Source organism: Pogonomyrmex barbatus, unplaced genomic scaffold, assembly GCF_055798465.1.
Source record: "Pogonomyrmex barbatus isolate J1 unplaced genomic scaffold, ASM5579846v1 scaffold15, whole genome shotgun sequence".
NCBI lineage: Eukaryota > Metazoa > Arthropoda > Insecta > Hymenoptera > Formicidae > Pogonomyrmex > Pogonomyrmex barbatus.
This window is the reverse complement of record NW_028297111.1, coordinates 7,537,057-7,557,387: the sequence shown is the minus strand read 5'-3', so window position 1 is coordinate 7,557,387 and position 20,331 is coordinate 7,537,057. Positions and strand designations below refer to the sequence as shown.

The window sequence follows — 20,331 nt, the reverse complement described above, 5'->3', positions numbered from 1 at the left end:
CGATGTAACAAGGAAAGACGGAGACATCCTCCTCCTCCTCCTCCTTCTCCTCCTCCTCCCCCCTCCCTCCCCCTCCCCCTCCCCCTTCCTCCTCCTCCTTCTCCTCCTCCTCCTCCTCCTCCTCCTCCTCCTTCTCCCCCTCCTCCTCCTCCCCCCTCCTCCTCCCCCTCCCCTCCTCCCCCTCCTCCTCCTGCCATTCTCCCACCCTATCTCCCTCCCGCCGGTTTCCCACCGGTATCTCGGTATAGTATCCTTTGGTAACCCCCGGTAACCCGATGCATCCCTCGGCCGGAACCTCGGTCGGAATTTCCAGCGCGTTTTCTCGACGATGCAAAATGCATCACGACCGATCGAGCGTCATTCGTGCCGCATTGTTGTTGGGATTAAATGAAATTTCACGATAGTGTAATGGCATTACGATCGCAATTGCGCAGTTGACAGTTGTAATAACAATTAGAAGGAGAGAGAGAAACAGAGATGGGAGGGAAGGCTGAATGGGAAGGGAGGGGGGGGGGGGGGGAGGGCGACATAATCATGACACAACGACAATCGTAATCAATTTCAATAATGTTATAATATTTAATTAAATAAATGACGCTTTTCATTTCCAATTAAATGGCGCGTTGAGATCTGACGGCGCGAAGTCCGCTTGAAATACGAAATCGTGGAATACGGAATCAAAATTTCACTGTTTATTGATCCGTCCGTGAATTTGTCAAAATATTTTTGCGTGATACCGTTGTATTTTTATGCTACTCTCCCCGTTTGTAGCATTTCACGTTTCGCACCGTTTAATTTTGAGCGTATCTCTTTTGAATGAAATTTTTCATCGGGAAATCTTTCACAGAAAAGCTCTTTTTACCTATATATATTTCCCCGCCTGTCTATTTTGCAGTCTGTTTTCCATTATCTTAAATCCATAAATCTTAAATGTTTTCTTTCTTTTTTTATATTTAGCATTCGCTGCTGAAGATGCACTTTCTTTCGTTCAATCTCTATCGTGAATTCGATTCTGTGTATTATTATCTACCGTTGCGAGATACTCGCTCGCGGAATTTGAAAATAATTAGGACGCGAATGAAACGCGGAAGGATCTCGGGGAAATTCTTCCGCTCGACGTTTCGACGCGAATCCACGTCGGGCTCGCTTATCGGCGCTTATCAACGTTTCCCACGAGAAGTGGGGCGGATTAATCGGCCCAGAGGAGGGTGGGCCTTTATTGTCGCGCGGCGCCGTCAAAGTTTATCGCGTCACACGCGACAATACCGCGCTATCGCGAGCCATTCCGCGTAGCTGGAAGTGCAATCGCGACTCTCAGCCGAGCGGCTCCTAAATGCATCGGCGCGATGTGCATCGAGCACATACGGCGTGGCGCGGCGCGGCGCGGCGCGGCGCGGCGGCCCATAGCAAGGGCGATAAGAGGCGCCGCGGCGCTCCCCCGTAAAGATTACGAGGGAGGAAAACGAGGAGCTCTGCTGGCACTTCTCTCGATGCACTTCTCTCGATGCACTTCCCGCATTCGATTTCTTTCATCCGCAGGAGCCTGAGTGCGCGCAGCTATTTCGTTTGAATCGGAAGAAGTGCGCGGAAGTGCTGCCGAGGCGAGCGGATTAGGAAAATGCGGCGGAAAATGCGTCTTGCAATCCGTATTCCAAATAAAAGTCCTTGAAACTGGATGTTGAGTCTCTCTCTCTCTCTCTCTCTCTCTCTCTCTCTCTCTCTCTCTCTCCCCCTCTCTCTCTCTCTCTTTCTTATGGTTGATGTGAATTAAGGGATATTCGGTACAACAATTATCATGTGAAGAGAACTCATTGAATTATTTAGGATCGGCTAAGCAAATGATTACTGAATACTAAATCGATTTAATATATTTAATATCTAGTTAGATGTGTTGTATATGTGTTAAATCAATTTATTTCTTTAAGCATAAATCCTATTAAAGATAACTTATCAAATAGAAATATAATAAAATGATTTTCCTAAAATATTGTATAGCGTTATATATTGATAAATTCGTTACTTTTTTAAATAATAAATTTTTAACTATCTGTTATTTTGTAATTTCTGGAAGGCCTAATAAAAATATTTATAGAATAATGTATGATTACAACTTTATTTTAAATTATATTGAAAGAATAAATCACAAATATATCCCTTCAATTATGTATTAATGTATATTGTTTAATATTATTTTTTGCTTAATTTTATAGTTAATTTTTATTTGAAACTCAACTTAAAATTAACTATTATATTTTAAAATTACAAAACGATAAACATAAGTGTAAAATTTAAAAAAGTTAAGCAAAATTATTATCAAGCTGTTATTAAAAAGTTTAATTTTAACTAATCAATTCTCTTTGTTTTTTTTTAATTTTTTTTATTTTAACAATTTTCTGATTAATTCTAATTAATTAGTTACAAAATATCAAATTGGTGAACAAAAAATAATAATATAAAGAATTAGAATATTTCAAGCTTTACTAATCATAACTAGTTATAATTTCTAGTTGCTAACTAGGAAATAACAAGGATATTTTGAGGATATTTTGAGTTTTGTCAATCGTAAATTGGTCATAATTTTCTAGTTGTTGGCTAGTTGCCGGCCAAAATAACAATCAGGATATTCCTATTGCTCCTAGTCGTAATCTAGTCGTAATTTTCTGGCTTGTTGCCGACCGGATATTCCGAGCTTTACTCACAAGTCAGAGTTATAAACTAGTTGTAATTTTCTGATCAATTTCACCTAGCAAGTTTCTAGTTAGTTATTGACCAGAAAATAACAATCAGGATATTCCGACTTTTATTTTAGAAAAATTGTTTAACTCTGATGTGAGGTCAGAAAACATTACTTATCGGTTATCTAAAACTAGAAATCGGAAATCCATTTAATGAGATTCATTGAAATATATCTTCGATAAGTTTCAAATATTTAACGATTTAATTTTGTATAGAAACTTGATTGGTGAAATCTATTAAAAATATATCAATCATTAATATAGAAAAATAATGCATTTATAGTGGTGATAATTCGAAAATTTTCAATTTGTAAATCAACATAAAACATAAAAAATAATTGGGGACAAAAAATATAAAATATTTTTATATAAAATTGTAGAATATATATTAATATTTTAATTTTTTTATAAAAATATAATATATAGAATCCAAAATTTTTTAATCGTCTTGTAGTTTAATTTCTTCGATCTTATTTCTTTTTTTTCTTCGATTGAAGTTCAAATACAAATTTAACTCATTTCAAAGATAGAAAAAAAAAATAATTAAAAAGGAGAAATATAAAATAAAGGCTCGCTACGAAAATAGGATCAATGAGACTCTCGGCGATCGACAGCTTCTTACGATTGTCATAGCCAACGCATAAATCCATCACTGAAACATCATTACAAAACGGAAAAGTATTGAATATAAAAAAAATTGTGAGTACACACGATGGTATGAGGGAAAACTAGAGGTGAAAGAAAACTGGGGGTAAAAACGACCGGTCGTCAGTGGTAATTCAGTATTCTGCTAAAGAAATACGTCGCGTCGTCTCACTTCGCGCCTCTGTCGCGATGAGAGATGAAAAGCAGGGAAGAAACGAAAGAAACGAAGAAACTCGCGCTTTTCCGCGAGCTTGATCCCCTCGTATTTGCGGGTGCCATTCGCAAATTAAAAACCGCGAATCTACGGGGTGCATCAGTTGAAACCGTTTCTCGAATATGAAATAAAAGCTAACGAGAAGAATAATAAGAAAATTACTTTTCAATTGCAAAAATTTCTACACGCACATAATTTATAACACTCGATATGATATATGTATTTCGATCTTTAACGATTTTTTTCAATATTTGATATTATTTTTGTCATTACTTTTGTTATCGAATTTTTATATAAAAATTTTAATTCCACCTGTAGTTCAAATTTATAATAAATTTATCTGGTTTTATTTAAAAAATTTATTTAAAAAAATTTTTTTCGAGTAGGATTGGACTCACAATGATAAAAATGAGATGCTACAACACAAATTAAAAATGGCTATCTATAACTTTTCAAATGATTTGATTTGGAATAAATATTAATTTTTTAAAAGAATTACTTATACTATTTCATATTGTTAATAAGAATCTTTCAAGCTATTTCTAAAAAATTTTTTATTAAAAACTGATTTTTTTCTAATTCTTACTATCTATAAATTAAAAAAAGAAAAAATTCTCAAAAAATTTAGAGCTGATTTCTTCTTAAGTAAAAGATTTAAAGTTGATTTTTTCTGATTTTTAATATTTAATATTATTTGATTTGAACAATTAATTAACTAAATTAATATTTATTAAATAATTGAAACAATTCATTAGAAAATAACCAATAAATCAAATCACTTTTACTAAACGAAACATAAGTTCTCAATCAAAATTCAAAATCAATTAAAGGTACAACATATTTGTTTACATTAATTTTCTTATCAATTGAATCATCATGAAATGTATCGTACAACGTATAGTACATCGTAATAAATTAATTTATGAATACGATGCATTTCCGATAAGAATATTGTACGACCAAATGCAATTTCACAGCGGATTATATTTCATTATCTCTAATTCGCATCTACGCGATTTGATGTTGTAATTAACTATTATATTATCTATACGGGATCTGACATCCCGTAGTGATACCCCATAGTATCGCCTGAATGCAGCATAACGGCGCGTTTACCGCGAGTTTTCCGCGAATCTCAGGATCGATCTTGCGATCCTTTGAGCACGAGCAGCATCCTCACGGGCTCCTTCTTGCCTTGGCCTGGCACCCAAGTTTCGCTGCGCGCAGAAATAGCCCGTTGTACGATACGGTTTCCCGGAGGCTGCACCACTAATTGCATCGCTCGCAGCATCGCCATCGCCATCGCCATCGCCATCGCCATCGCCATCTTCCGGGCGGGACGCGCATCTGACACGCGCAGCATCGGAAAGGCCCGATGCAATTAGGCCTGAGATATTGCCTTCGGTAGTCACGACTGGTTTCATCTCCTCCTTCATCTCTCTCTCCCCCCCGCTCCTCCCCGCCCCGCTTCTCCTCCCTCATCCCCCTCCCCTGTATCGACGTATGGGTATTAATATTAGGTTATTAGAGCGATAAGCCGCGAGATTATATCTTCAGACGATCGCGTGATCGTGAAACGTGTGTACACGTAGTTCCGGATATTTTTAGACGTTCGAGATTCTTGGATTTCTCTCTGAAAACTCTCCTGGATATTTCCAATCTCTTTCCTTCAGACGGAAAAGCTTAACCTCGAGCGATTTATAAAATTTTCAAACTGTAATCCTAATAATATTTTTAGATTTATCTATTTGATAAATTCTGTGTGATACCGTTGGTGATACCTGTGGCACCGGTCGGTTTCTTCATTTTCATAATTTTCCCTTATATAATTCTTTCGTGACGAATTTTTTAAATATATTTTGCACCAATCTGTTTCAGATTCGCTCGTTCTGAAATGTCCATACGCGGCTACTTTTACAAATAATAATCCTCCGAGAGTAGACGTTTCGGCGCAACGGGATTTTACGAGGATTCGAAACTTTACGACAAGATGGCGAGAGATCGTAAGGGTAAACAACACCAGCCCAACACCCTCTTAAAGTTCGCGCGTATCGTAAATCGAGTAATCGGCCCAAAAGGCCGGCGGCGATAAAGCGAACGGCGCGGCGTCGCCGCCGAGCTGTAAATCCCCTGAAGTGGAGGGTGCGAATGGGGTGCAAACGGAGAAAAGAATCAGCAACGGAGTGGTCGGGTACCCTTCAAAACGAGAAAGAAATTAGAAGAAACGCTCGGGAGGGAGGGGGGGGATGATCACATAAAAATCTATCGAAGGTAGCATGTTGGCGGTGTGTCAATAGAAGTGTTTGACTCTCTAAGGATTGCTTGCATTCAGAAATCTCTTCCTTCCCTCAAAATCGCTTAATATCCCCGATCCTGCAGGATAGATCCTTCCCTCTCTATCTGCTTTTAGCCGATATTAAATTCTTCCAGTAATTTTCTTCGATAAAAGTTGCGCTACGGCTTGCAAAAAGGCAAAATTGCAATATAATTATATATAATTAAGTTTTTAAATATTTTATAATTTACATTACGTAATAATTATAATAATAAATAAATATACCTCTTATATATATATATATATATATATATATATATAATATTAATATGTTTTGATATTTTTTTTTTACAAAATCTACTTTCACAAGATTTCATACGTGCAACACTAATTACATTATTATCTTATCACGTTTGTGAAAGGAAAATTTCGTCAACTCCTCTCTCCTCCTCTCCCCCCCCTCCTCCCTCTTTCTCTCCTCCTCTTCTCCTCCTCCTACACCTCCGTTTCGCTGGATACACCGGTGCATCCGGATAATAAGTGCCGTCGTCGGCCGCGGCACTTTATGATCCGCGATGCGCTTCCACGAAGAGAATTGATCGCGGATTCGTGGAAACGTGGAACGTCATCCATCCACCTTCCTACGCGCACCTCGCGCGCAAAACGCGGGATTAATTCGACCCAATTCCCCCGACGTTGTAATTTACCGCGCGTAACTACGCGTCCCCGTAATTCATGAATCCATCTCCCGCGCCACCCACTAGATTGCTATCGTACGCATGTATTCGGTGAGGAGAGGGGGGGGGGGGAAAGGAGAAGCTCCGTATCGATTCTCCTGATCGATTCTCTTCCCATAATGTGTGTGTGTGTGTGTGTGTGTGTGTGTGTGCGCGCGCGTGTGTGTGTGTGTGTGTGTGTGTGTGTAATATATATAAAAAAATATATTTATTATAAATATATAAATATAGATATTTTTTAAATGAATCGGAAAACAAACACCGAAAATGTTTCGCTAACCGAAGAGTTAAGGCGTCACATAAAGCCTCCGACCGGCGGAGTTACGAAACTGATGACCTAAAAAGGATGCCCGAGTCACCATTGTCCTCACTTCCAAACATTTTCGCGTAAAATACGGACTCTTCGAAATTTATACAATAATGAAAATAATAGAGGAATAAAGTGGTACTATTTATGGGTATAATAATTTTGTTAATAATCAATATTTTATATTAAAAATTTATTAATAATTATATTTAGTGTTGTTTAATAAATTCTAGACTCAAAGTTATAAAATATATTTTGCATTAAATATTATTTATGAAAATAGTGACGCCGCTAATGGGTCGGAGAGGAACAGGGATGGTAATATGGACCATCACAAAAATAAATTTAAAAAGTTTCGTTTAAAAAGAAAACACAATATTCTATTATAAAATTATATATTTGTTTAAAATAAACTGTTAGAGAAAAAACAAATATCACCATGAAATTTTTAAAAATATAGATAGATGACCAAATATCGACTTGTGTAGCGCCATTGCTTAACGATAGACTGTTAAACAAACAAAAATTCCATAAATAATCTCTAGAATTCGTCACCAAATAGAGATATTACGAATGATCATAATGACCTTATATGATTCATAAATATCATCTTCTTCCTTAATAATTAGTAATATTGAGTTACTGCTTTCGTCTCAGCGATTGATTTATTTAATGACTTATTTATCGATATCTATTGATATATTTAAGGGAAGTAGAAAATAATGCGGCAAATAGTGCGGGTTGTGCGTATTGTAGAATTTTTTGATCATTCGTTTTCCATCGCGAGCAGATATTTCAGCAGAAACGACAGACGCTCTCTGCGGACCGGCCTTCGGGATGCTGCGCGCGTCCGGAGCGCCTTTGTAATGACGAGAATCGATCTCGGCGACACGACAAAGAGAGCCGGGCGGCGATTGGCAACAACGTGTTTCACCCGAAGCGGATCGCAATTTGGCGAAAATCGAATTCGTCGTCGTCGTCGTCGTCGTCGTCGTCGTCGTCGTCGTCGTCGTCGTTGGGACTCGATCGCGTCGACTGGCGATCGAGTTTCCGGTTCGCCGAATAATAACTGCCAACGGTGGGTGGGCGCAGAGACGTGGATTTATGCACGCGGACCCGGAATGCGCCACGCATAAATACTCGGGGCGAAAAATTGCAGCGTCGATCTCTGTCGGGCGGTTGTTTTGCATTTGTTACGCGACGAGCCCGACGAGCAAAAAGCGCTGTCCGCGCGCGCGCGCGCGCTGGCTGGCTGGCTGAAATTGCGACAATTTGATTCGTCGTATACGATTCGCGATTACATTGATCAACGCGATCAACGGCCCCGGCCCCGAAAATTAGTCGTCGCGATAATGCGCGGTGATAAAAGCGAGCCGGACGGCTTTTCGCGAATTATGCGCCAATCACTGTCAAATACGTTCGAGCTTCCGTAACTTTATAAGCGTATTTAATCAAACAGTTTGCAATTTAATTATGCCGGATTCGGACAGAAATCAGCAGAGATTTCGTACATCTGTGAATAATTTTTCCATACACAGGGTGTTTCAAAAGTGAAAGTCAATATTTGCTCGGAGATAATTGGCTCAAACTCAAAAACAAGAAAAAATGAATACATAGACACCTGAAAATGTATTGTTTTCGAGCTATCATCACTTTTATGTTGAAATTTCAAATTATGCTTTGCTTTCGAATTTGTCAAAATTGAAAGAAAAGATGGTTTTTATAAGCTTTATAATATAATAAAATTCAGATAAAAATCAGATGGTATCTTCTTGCAATTTTGACAAAAAGATTCAAAAGCAAAGCAATTTAAAAAAATTTTTAACACAAAAATGATGATAATACAAAAATAATTTATTACTTTATTTTTGAGATCTATATTCATACTTTCTCTTTTTTCTCGTTTTTAGATCTCTAATCACCTCTCGCACGATTAACCTCCACTTTTGAAACACTTTGTATATAAATGTACGATCGATAAAGTAACAAATACGATGAATGAAAATTTTACGTCACACACACACACACACACACACACACACGCGCGCGCGAGAATTAAAAATAAATGTAATTCGCATTTGAATTGGAGAAAGTTGGAAAAAGGCATGAACATGTATTTTTTTCAATTCAGCATTTTGAAAGAGATTAAACATTTAAAGATTTAATTTTTTTAACGATTCATCAAATTCTTCAACTATAAAATTAAGCAAGTTTAAATGTCCGAGCTTTTTAAATATCTGTGTCGACGGAAAATGAACTGAAAACTCTTTACAATCGCGATCGTAAATGTGTCCAGAGAGTGTGTCACGATGAAAGACAGCGCGTTGAGGCGACAATAATCCATTGCCACTTATAGCCGCTGATATGATTGGACGTTGAACGTTAAACGCGCGTTGTTGCCTTTGTTTCGAGGAACCTCGATTAAAGTTTCCCCGAATGCGTTCCCGTAATTTAACGACGTGCCTTTAAATGGCACCCATCTTGAAAAATAGACCAGACAAAATAATCGGCGAGTAGTGATAACCTCGATATACTTCACTTACCGTCCCAAGAAACGGCTGATAAGCCAGCGAGGCGCGTTTAAAACGATCGTTTGCATTCTGTCAACACCTCACCGACGAGTGATTCATCAACTGATAACCAAATGAGTAGATCTCGCTCAATTTTTTTTTTTTTATAGATAATCAATCAAAAGCGAATATAATTCATTTTGACTGAAAAAGAATCATATTTTTTTGTAAAAATGCGTGCTTGAATCTTTAATTTTTCCTAGCCTCAGTAAGTCATTTTATTTACGTGTTGACTATGTTCATCCAATATTTATATAAAACATTTATTAATAATACGAGTTGTTTCATAATTCAATTTAAATATTTTGTATAAATATTGGATTTTATATATATATATATATGTTGTGTGGTGTGTGTGTGTGTGTGTGTGTGTGTGTGTGTGTGTAATAATTTAGTTAAATATAATATCATATTTTTCACTGTATGTATTAAATAATATTATGTATATGATAAAAAGTAAAAGGGAATCGATTTTTCAAATCATCTCTTTCAAAAATATTTTCAAAGGTGTTTTCAAGAATATTTTTCAAATATTTCAAGAAGACTTTGTAAAAAAACAAAAACAGCAACCAAATCATGATAAACAGCTCGTGTATACAAAGCAAAAAATAAATAAAATAAGATTTAAAAAGCCAAGAAACGATGTTTTGGTTCCATAGTTGTTACATGTTGTCACAATTTCATGTTAAATTCGATAATCTCTCTCTTACTATTTTTTAATCGGCTTTTTAATTATAAAAAAAAATTTAGAAACACAGAACGTCGTTTTTTTTCTTCTCCTTCTTGCATTTCGTACAAATTTGCTATAGCTAAAGAAGACTTTGCGTCTAGTTGCGAAAACGTTTCTTTAAAATTTTTATATCCACACATATATTTATATTGAAGTTTTTAATTTCATACCTATATAGTAGTCCGTTCCTTCCTGCTGCTCGTTTCTTGGCCTTCACATTCAAATTTTGTTTAAAAAAAAAAAAAAAAAAAAAAATTGAGAGCCATCCTCCTCCTCTGAAGATCTGATGAAAGGCTCGCGCGAAAAAAGCGCGAAAGCGAACCTCCTGTTCTGTTTCCTCGCAATTGCGCAATTGCTGCAAAGGACAAATTCGCGGCGTTTTCTTCGGCGAAAGTTAAACGGCGGCACATCTGCGGCGGCGCATCATCGCGGCGCGCGAACAGATGCGGAGCGGTGCTGCATACCGGCGGCGAGTGTGTGAACTCTTCCACGAAGGAGATTCGATTGGCCGTTCGTGGAACCTTCTACCTACGCACCTCGCACGATCGCGTTACGCATAGAGGAGAGAATCAGAGAGAGAGAGAGAGAAAGAGAGGGGGGAGGTGAGTGAGTGAGTGAGTGAGTGAGCGAACGCACGAGGGCTCGCGAGTTGTACCAATTTTCCCGGTTGGTAATTTTCCGTGAAGCGAATTGCTTTCTCGGCTCGTCTGATCGTGCAAGGAATTTATTCATTAATCTGCCCCCCCCCCCCCTCCCCCCGAGGTACGCGCGAGAAAAAGCGCTCCACTCTTGATTATGCTTGTGCGCTCTCGTGTGTCGCACGACACATCTTTCCCTTCCCTTTCTTAAGTAAAGTAATATGTTTCCGCACACAAATAACGTCCGATGAAGTAAAAATACAGGAAAAAAAAAAAAATGATGCACGCGAGATTTTTTTTATATTTAATAAACAAAATGTATATACAATTTATTTAAACTATTGATATGAATGTGATGTAAGAGGAATGAATTCCGTCCGTTTGGATGGAAGATATTTTTTGAAGCTTAACATTTTAATTCAGGGCGTACTGATTTTTCATAAATAAATTAAAAAAAACTTACCGAATACACGAAGCCGAGGTGGCACAACTAACTAAAACCTAATCTTCACAAAAAGATATTTTGATATATTAAATTCGAGTCGATCTTCTTGGTAAGGATATTTTTTTTTATGCAGATCATCTCTGTCTAGCTAAGACGTATTTCGACGACGAAGCAAAGTGAAGAGATAAAGGATCGAGCAAGTTCAATGTGCGCGGAAAGGGAATTAAACGTCGCCGGCTCGGAATTCCCTCGGACGACTTCCGGCAAATTGCTGGGCGAGCTGGAAGTTGGTTTATATCGACGACAGGACGAGGAGGAGACGGCGGCGACGAATGCACGAATGCGTGCTAAATCGAGGGGTTTAGGAACCCCGTAGAAGCGGCCGGAAGCGCGTCATCTCCGATGAATATTAACTCGACAATTCGCCTTCGGCGCGCTCGACGCTTCGACGAATTTTCTAAAACGACGTTTTCCAACAAAAATCCTAATACTACGCCACCACAACGATGTTCCGCAATTATTCGACGAATTTCAATCTTGTCTCTTGTAAGAAAATGAAGGAATTTAGTGAGTGATTTTAAATTTCTTTAAATTTCTCGTTACTTCATCTCTGCCTTTCTTACGTCATTTTTTGTGTATATCGTATTTTATATATTCAGCTTATTATATAAAATTAAAGTTTTTTTTTTTGAAAAATACACTTGTTGATATTTGTACATTATATTTGAAACAGATACTCCCAGATTTCAGGGGATAGCTTTCGATCTTCTTTTTTTTTTGTAAAATCCTCTTACGACGAAATATTCGAAATCTTTGAACATCTTCGAAAATATTCTCGAGAGAAATAATCTGAAAAAAATCGAATCGTTTCTCTTTGGTTTTCTATTTTTTATTATATTATATTATTACGATAGTTAGTGTTATTTATGATATTTATACGTTGAAAAATATAATTAACTTAATATTATTTAGACATATTTATTATACATATAGATTAATATAGGTTTAATTTTAATATAGACTATATGAATATTGAATTAATATAGTTTGAATAAATTTATATTATTAAAATATAATAATGACACATTTATATTTTCCAAACTTTATACTTGTAAATATCCAAACAAACAAAACGCAATTTTTCTAAAAGGTCGATTAAGAAACAAAATAGTGAATATTTTGTAATTGTTTCAATAATCATTTATGTTTAGTTTTATCAATGTAAGTTAATTTCAGTTTGAGCTTTTATCTTACAAAGGGACAATTAAACCGAGGTTAAAGCTAATCTACTCGTCAGTTTACTTGATGGCGAAACGAACATTAATCGTTTTTAAAAATATGTATAACACATTGTTATTCTCCCTCTTCCCCGATGGACTTTCCCCTATGGGGCGATCCAAAAATTTAATGACTGTTCCCCTGAAAATACGGTTCGTGTCTCCGGTCGGGAAACACGCTGTTTCGACGTCATCAAAAATCGCGGTGACAACGCAACACTTTTACCGAATTTTTTCCTACCCCCCCCCCCCCCCCTCTCCCGACAGCTCAATACCGGAAAAGCAACTGACCGTCCGGAAACTGATCAGATTCGGCGGACAGAGAGGGATTTAATTGAAATTCCGGATCGATACATTCGCGGCCGATTCGATGCACACATCGGCCGTGTTATCTCGCGTTATCGAGGGGGATAAACGTGACGGCGGGGACTTTCGGGAAGAGCGATTATCGATCCGGATGTCGATAAGAAGGGTGACGAAATCTTTTTCACTTGAAAAAGATAGGTTTTTGATAATTTATTTCACAGTTATCTCACCCGTTTTATCACCCGTTTTTATCTTTTACTTTAGAACCACAATTCGTGGTTAACTCTCGACGGTTCTGTTTTCCTTACAACTGCTTCAAAAACAACTGCTTGCGGATAAAAAAAGTAACGGGAAGTAAAAGCGTAAAATATGAAATTGATTATTTGCTAAAGTAAGGTTTACATTTGTATCTTCCATTTACATCCCGAAATCTCTGTCCGAATGTTCCTAACGGATAAAAAAAATTATTTTTGGATAAAATAACCCGTATAGGGGAGGACCTATTATACCGAATATAACGAAGATCCCGAACACTAAGAAAGATTCGGAAAAGGATTCGAAGGGATCTTCTTCCCCGGCGCGAACCGATATTGCATCCCACGGGATTTCGACATGACAGTATCATGATGACGAGGCTCTTTGACGCGGATATCGAAAGCGAGTATCGTTCTGTCGGAAATAGCGATTGACGTTTTGCAACGCTTTTTGCGACAACTCGTCCCTGTCCGGACAGTACTCCCTCCGCCCTCCCACCACCCTCGCGGCGTCCCTTTTTATTTTTGAATGAGAGCTTCAAAGGCGGATCTTCGTGTGATCATTCGAATTTTGTACTCTTTTTTTTTTTTTTTTTCACTCGCAGAACGACAGCGAGCGGATCAAATCGAACGGGCGCAGTTTTCCGACTGGTACCTTCTTTTTTATTTTTTTGTTGCTATCGCAAACGTTTAAAAAAAATCCGATTATTCTATAGTCATAAATATCACAAATAACGCCGTGAAACGCCCGATTGATGCAGAAGGAAATTTTAGAGGAACATTTTTTAGTATAAGCTATGCTTGTAGCATTTGAAGATCCAAAATATTTTAAACAAGTGATAGAAAAAAAATTGTACAAAAACTGATGAATATATATTAAAACGAAAATCACATAAAGAAAATTCATATAAGAATTCATACAAATTAAATTCCACTAATAAATCTTTTGGTCACGTAATCACGACGCTGGATTAAGCCCTTAGGAAAATATCGCCCGGGAGGGGGGGAGGGGGGGAAGGTATCGATGTTCAATTAGGACATCAAACCGCGATTGCAACGCAGCAAGATGGCGGAGGAAGCCTTCAGCGTATATTAACAATATTTCAATCACCCTCCGTGAGTGGCAGCTTTGATCTCGATCTAATCATCACCATTCATCGTCGTCCTGTTTCACGGCGACGATCTTTCTATTAAATGTCGAACCCGGAAGGGGTACGGGTAAAGGACTCCTCCTTTGAGCTTCTAATATAGGCTGATGGATGAGTCCCCATCCCCGGGCTTATCCTAGAAGGATATACCTACTTACCGAGTACAGAGAGAGTGATGTCGCCCTCCAAAGTGGTTGTGTCATTACGCGCCTGGCAGGAGTACCGTCCCGCATCCGAAGCTCTCATCTCCTGCGTATAGATCGTTTGATTCGCGCTCTCTGGATACAGGATGAAATGACTCTCGCCACCCGGCCAAGGATAGGCTCGGTTGTCCTTGTACCTGCGACAGAAACGTAACGTAACGTAACGTAAACGTATTACGGATAGCTCCGGATAGCTCCGGGGGAGGGGGGAGGGGGATAGAGCCCCGTTCCGCCCCTCCTCCCCGCCGGGGAGGAAATGTGAAGAATTAATATTTAGGAGGAGCATTAACGAACTCCAACGTGTATGAAAAAAAATTGCTATTGGAATTTTCCCTCATCCTCGACCTCACACCTTCGATAACATGGATAATCGTAAATTGATATTACGGCCGAGGAAACGTAATTTATCGCGAAAGGTAAAGGTTGCTGGATACAGAGGTATTTCTCCTTTATATCCCACCTCTCCCATCTCTCTTCATTATTTACCATCAAAGGCGACTTTGTTCTTGGTTCTTAAACGTGAAAATGTTGTTCGCCATTAAAGCGGTGCTTCTATCCGATTTATTTGAAATTTAGGAAGGCGAGGAGGGCTGCGTTCGTCGGGGTGAGGATTTTGAGGAGGGCCACGTGGGGGGCGGATGGGGAAGAAAGGACGCGACGAGCCGGGGGATATTTTTCAGGAAGCTATAATTTATCGCGAGGTAGGGGAGGCCGATCTCGCGTCTTGAAACACGTCGCACTCAAGAACAAGCCCGATATTTCCGAGACGGGAATATCGATGGCTGTTCTTGAGAGGCATTCGTTCCGCCGTAAAGATAAAAGTCGAGGGAACGAGCGCTCCTCGACAAACACACTCGAGAAGTAGAGGAAGAATCAGGAGCGTTGAACCGTACGCGAAAATAAATCGTCCCAGGACCACGCCGCCGCCAGCGACTTCGTTAATTTATCGGCGCTGTTGCATTGCCTTTCCCCATTGTGCCTTTCCACCGCGTTAATAATATCGTTAATAGTAATGGCAGCGTAAAATACTCATTACGTGAGAATAGTTTGATAATGGTGATAACAAATGCGACATAACGATGCGGTATATAATAACGATTTATACATGATAACACTAGACTATACAATAATAGTGACATATAATATATAATTAGAATATATAATAATAATAATAATAATAATAATAATACAGTTGTTACAATAATTACGTTATTGTAACATTATCAATACTATAAAATACCGAAGGAAAAAAATTAACTATTTTACAATTAACAAAAATATCGATATTAAAATCAAAAGAAATGATAATTAGGGGGTTTATTACAGAAAAAAAAAAAAAAATTGGGTGTTCTCAAAATAAATAACAATGTATTGATAATTAAAAAAATACTTCATTCAATTGTTCCTATTCTAATTGGTGACAGGTGCAAATAACATCAAATTTCAATCTTTTTTTTCTTCAGCGAGATTGTATTTTGATCGCCATTTCTAATTCCACACTTGCGCTCCACATTGAACGATCCCTTTACGAGAGCAAGCCTTTTTTCGTCCTTCGGATAAAGCTCAAGGATTCGACGGGATGTTTCCCACGAGGGCGAAAGAAAGCCTCTCCATGTAATTCAATTTCTGGGGCACTATGTAAATCCACTTTCGTTTTGCCAGAGGATCAAAGAGACATTGCGCACGTGGATCCTAACGTGGGCCACCCCCCTCCCCCTCCCCGAAGTTACTACTCTTGCCTCTCCCGAATGCAGTTACACAAAAAGGGGAGTTTCTTATTCCCTAATTCTTCGATCTCCTGATTTTATTCTACGTCCCCTGATTTTATTCTACGCAATGATGACCAATCTTCCCGTAGGACAATTCTTTATCATTCGCGAACACTCGTTCGATTAGCTCCTTCAACATTCTTACTTTTTATCATCGAAATGATTTTTACCTAGGGTTTCTTCAGTCATAAATCTGAAAAGAACGAATTTTAGGTCTTGGAATCGCAACCTTTCGATCTTCTTTAATCCTCGAGTTTCGTAGTCTTGCGTTTTAGGTTATTAAAATCTCAGACCTATATTATCCTTATCTTTTTGCTTTAAATCCAATCTTCATATTTCAGATCTTGGATTCATATCTCAATGCAATTTTTCAATATTAAATCTTCACGATCCTTTTTGGATCGTACTTCGAGTATTTATGTACACATATATTTGTGTGTGTGTTTTTAGAGTTCCATATCTCTACTATAATCATCAACCATCATTAACAAAAATATTTTTAATATCTTTGCATGATAGATTCTTGGCCGCAAAAAAAAAAAACCCCCGAGTTCATCGTATTCATGAAATTTTCAACAAGCGGCGATTTTCCCATCGTCACGACATCGTAAATAAAAGATTTTTAATAAGCTGAACGACTCGTCCTCCGTTGCCGAAGGAGCGACAGGACGATCGGCAATTTCGCCGTCACCATTAAGGATTCCTTTATTAAAGCTATTCCTGCATCGGCAGGACTTCTTTTACGAGCTTCTGTTACGGGCGCACTTTGAATAAGAATTTTTAATAAAGAGCACTTCCCTCTCCCCTCCTCCCCCCTCCCCTCCCCCCACCTCTCGCGGCTGCTCGTCCCTTTTCGCCAAGATAATTTCGAACTGGTTTGGATTCTAACGAGGATTCCGACGCTACGTAGTGGAACTTCCGAAGACTAATAAAGATACCGAAACATTCAAGGATCCGAGGAAAGTTCGGGAGACTCCGCTGACCGTAAAGATATATAAAAGAAACAAAATAAAAGTTGCAAGAGAAACCAAAAACGAGAGAAATTCTGGTAATACATCATAAAATTTGAGACGAACAAAAAGAAAGTCAAAGAGATGGAAAATAAAATGGAAAATGGAAACAAATTGCGATTAAAATTCTCAATATTCAATTTGTAAGTTCCGTTTTAATCCTAGAAGTGTAATGCAGATTAGATTATTTAAATCATAGATCCTTAGACTTTTACAATTGAATTTTCCACTTCGAATTTCCACTTCTTCAAACTTCAAATTTAAAAAAATTTTTAAAGATCTTTCGATACCAAATTAAATTTTTTTTCGATTTCGAAAATGAATATTTAAAATTTCCACGGTTGCTCTCGCGACCTGAGAAGTCGGGATGAATTTTCGTTTAAAAAAGACTTCCTCAGAGATGAAATGGAGGAAGAAAATGAAATTTAATGGCGAAATAAAAGAGATTCCAAAATAGCGCATGAGAACCGCTGGAGCAGCGCTCGGTTATAATTTGCAGCGGGCGATTTGCAAAAATGGCCGTTTAATTATTATTGTACTCGAGCGTGTGGCATGCTGTTATCGGATCGCGAATTATACTCGGTCGTTAAACCCCATTTCCGATATGGTGCATGCATATTCTGAAAATGTTCAGGGATCACTGGCTGTCCTTAATAACCCGAACCACAGTCGACTCGCGTAATTAACGCCAATTTTATTTCAATGAATTTTGTCTGGCAATATTTGTTAAATAATTGCTGGTTCCTCGCCCCCGCATTTTGCATCCAGTTTGACGAATTAATTAATAATTCATTATCGACAACAAATAGGGCAACAATTGTAATATAAAATTTAATTAAGATAATAATGAATAAAGAGTACTAAATGGAATTTAAATAATGGCAATTATATAAGAGACATTGGCAAGATCAAAATTATGGAAAGAAAGGAAGTTGATAATTAAATAAAAATAATTTTGAAAAAAAATAGTAATCGCGTAAATTTGGGAATAAATATAAATAAATATAAATTCAAATAAATATAAGACTCGCTTACATTTCCGACCTATAATCCAAAAAAAAAATATCATTCTAAAAGGTGAAATACAAAAACACTGACGACATTAATGAATAAATAGTTCTTGGTTCTTCATTAATAATAATTAAGCGATATGTATTCACATATTTTGCATTTAAAGCAGCATTTATAGCTAATCACAAAGATAGTGCTACTTCCACACGTTTTATAAGGTAAAATTCTTATACTTTGTCTTAACGTCAAAAATAATTTTCTATTAAATGTTCCATATAACAATCTTTCGTTAATCGCCAAAATAAAGAGAATATAATTTATGTTTGTTTATTTGATATAACAAGAATTCCTGTGAAAAATTTCGCAAATTTCGTCGACGCGCGTCCTTCGCGAAATAATTGCTCGTTATTCCCGTCGCGAAAAAATCGCATTGGCGAAATGGCTTTCTATTCGTTTGATCGTACTCGCGGAATGGAATACTTGTCTCGCTGGCTGGCTCATTGTTACAATAATTGGCTGTTATCCTTTGTCCTCTCGAAAAAAAAAAAAAAAAAAAAAAAAAAACAGCCAGCCAAAGTCCACCGTCGCCTTCAGTTATTTATTTACATCGAGCCCCGGCGCGAAATTTATTTTTTTTTTTTCTTTTTGGTCACACAAACGGACCTTTCCTCGTTTATATTCCCCGCGACTCACGATTCGAGTTACGCGAATTAATAATTAAATAATAATTCGGGTAGAGATTCGCCAAATAAATGTCGTGTTAATGTTATATCCGGCCGATGTTATATAAAGTGTGCCGATCAAAGCAAAGGTGCTTTGCCGAAAATTTGCTTTCAACTTTCCTGCTGGTATCCGCGATAATTTCGAGCGCGACAAAACGCAATTCCGCGATAAAAAGAAGAAGGAAAAATGGGGCGAAAGCGGGATTTAATTGAAACTCGAGATTCTCCGCGGCGCATTATGCAACCGCCGGTTATAATTCATAGATCCTCGAGATCGTCGAGATGAATCGCGGGGCAAACGCCGGGATCATTAATTCTGGCCGGGGAGTTGTTTTAGCGAAGCGGCGAAACACACTGCAAAATTGCAAATTATCGTGGATTACATAAATTAACCATCGAACCTGGTCGGACGCGCCAAAATCAAACGGCATCCCAAAGCGAAGTGGAGCCAAGCGTTCGCCAAGCTATTCGCGATTCGCAAACGGTTCTCGAGTTCTCGAGTTCTCGAGAGCGCGCATGATCGTGAATAATTTCCAGAATTGCCCCTTCTCCGGTAAATAGGACATAATTGACGAGTTAATTGAATCAGTCACGGGTCACGGGTCAAATGGTCCGAAAGGAAGCGCGGGATGGATCGACCTACGTTTCTACGAATAGAGAAAAATGTGATTCCTCGAAATGATGCGAGCTAAATTGATCAATTAATTGAATTGATCGTGACTCTGAAAAGAAAATAATCCAGAAAAGAGGATCTTTATCATTGAATAATTTATCGGTTATTAAATAGAATAATTGCAAAATCGGAAAAAAAAAAAACGGAATATTTGATACATTGAGAAAATTTAATTAAATCATCTGACATTTTTGTGAAAAATCCGGAAAGATATATTAGCCAATCAGTCATATCAAATATATTAATGTCAATAAATGTCACGAGTAATTTGAAGTTAATTAAATCGTCCATTATTAATTTTGGAAAGAAAGTGGCCTGGAAGGGATTATTATCATTTTTATTATTAATTAATTAATCATTTGCAGAAATTAATGTCGAAAGTTGCAAATGGATACACGAGTAATAATCAGAGAATAAAATTTAAATCATTCATATATCAGCGGCATATCAACAAATTAATTTAACGAAAAGAGAATACTTCTAAAAAAAAAAAAAAAAAATATAATAAAATGTTTGGAAAATTTTTTTTAAGTATTTTTAAATAAAAGAAAGATGTGATGCATTGAACAAAAGAAAGATATCAGAATTATAATGGAAACAATATATAATTGAAGGATTAATTAAATCAGTCATATTTAACAGAAAGATTTCATATATGTATA

The 20,331-nt window shown here is 37.4% G+C and overlaps 1 protein-coding gene across 1 annotated transcript in view; it reads right to left on the bottom strand.

The window, feature by feature from the left end:
* LOC105426417 (interleukin-1 receptor accessory protein-like 1) overlaps positions 1-20,331 on the bottom strand; it is a 187,284-nt gene that overhangs the window by 57,082 nt on the left and 109,871 nt on the right. The window contains exon 2 of the mRNA XM_089073602.1: positions 14,440-14,621. Within this exon, the coding sequence (XP_088929728.1) occupies positions 14,440-14,621 (182 nt within the window). The remainder of the gene's footprint in view (positions 1-14,439; positions 14,622-20,331) is intronic.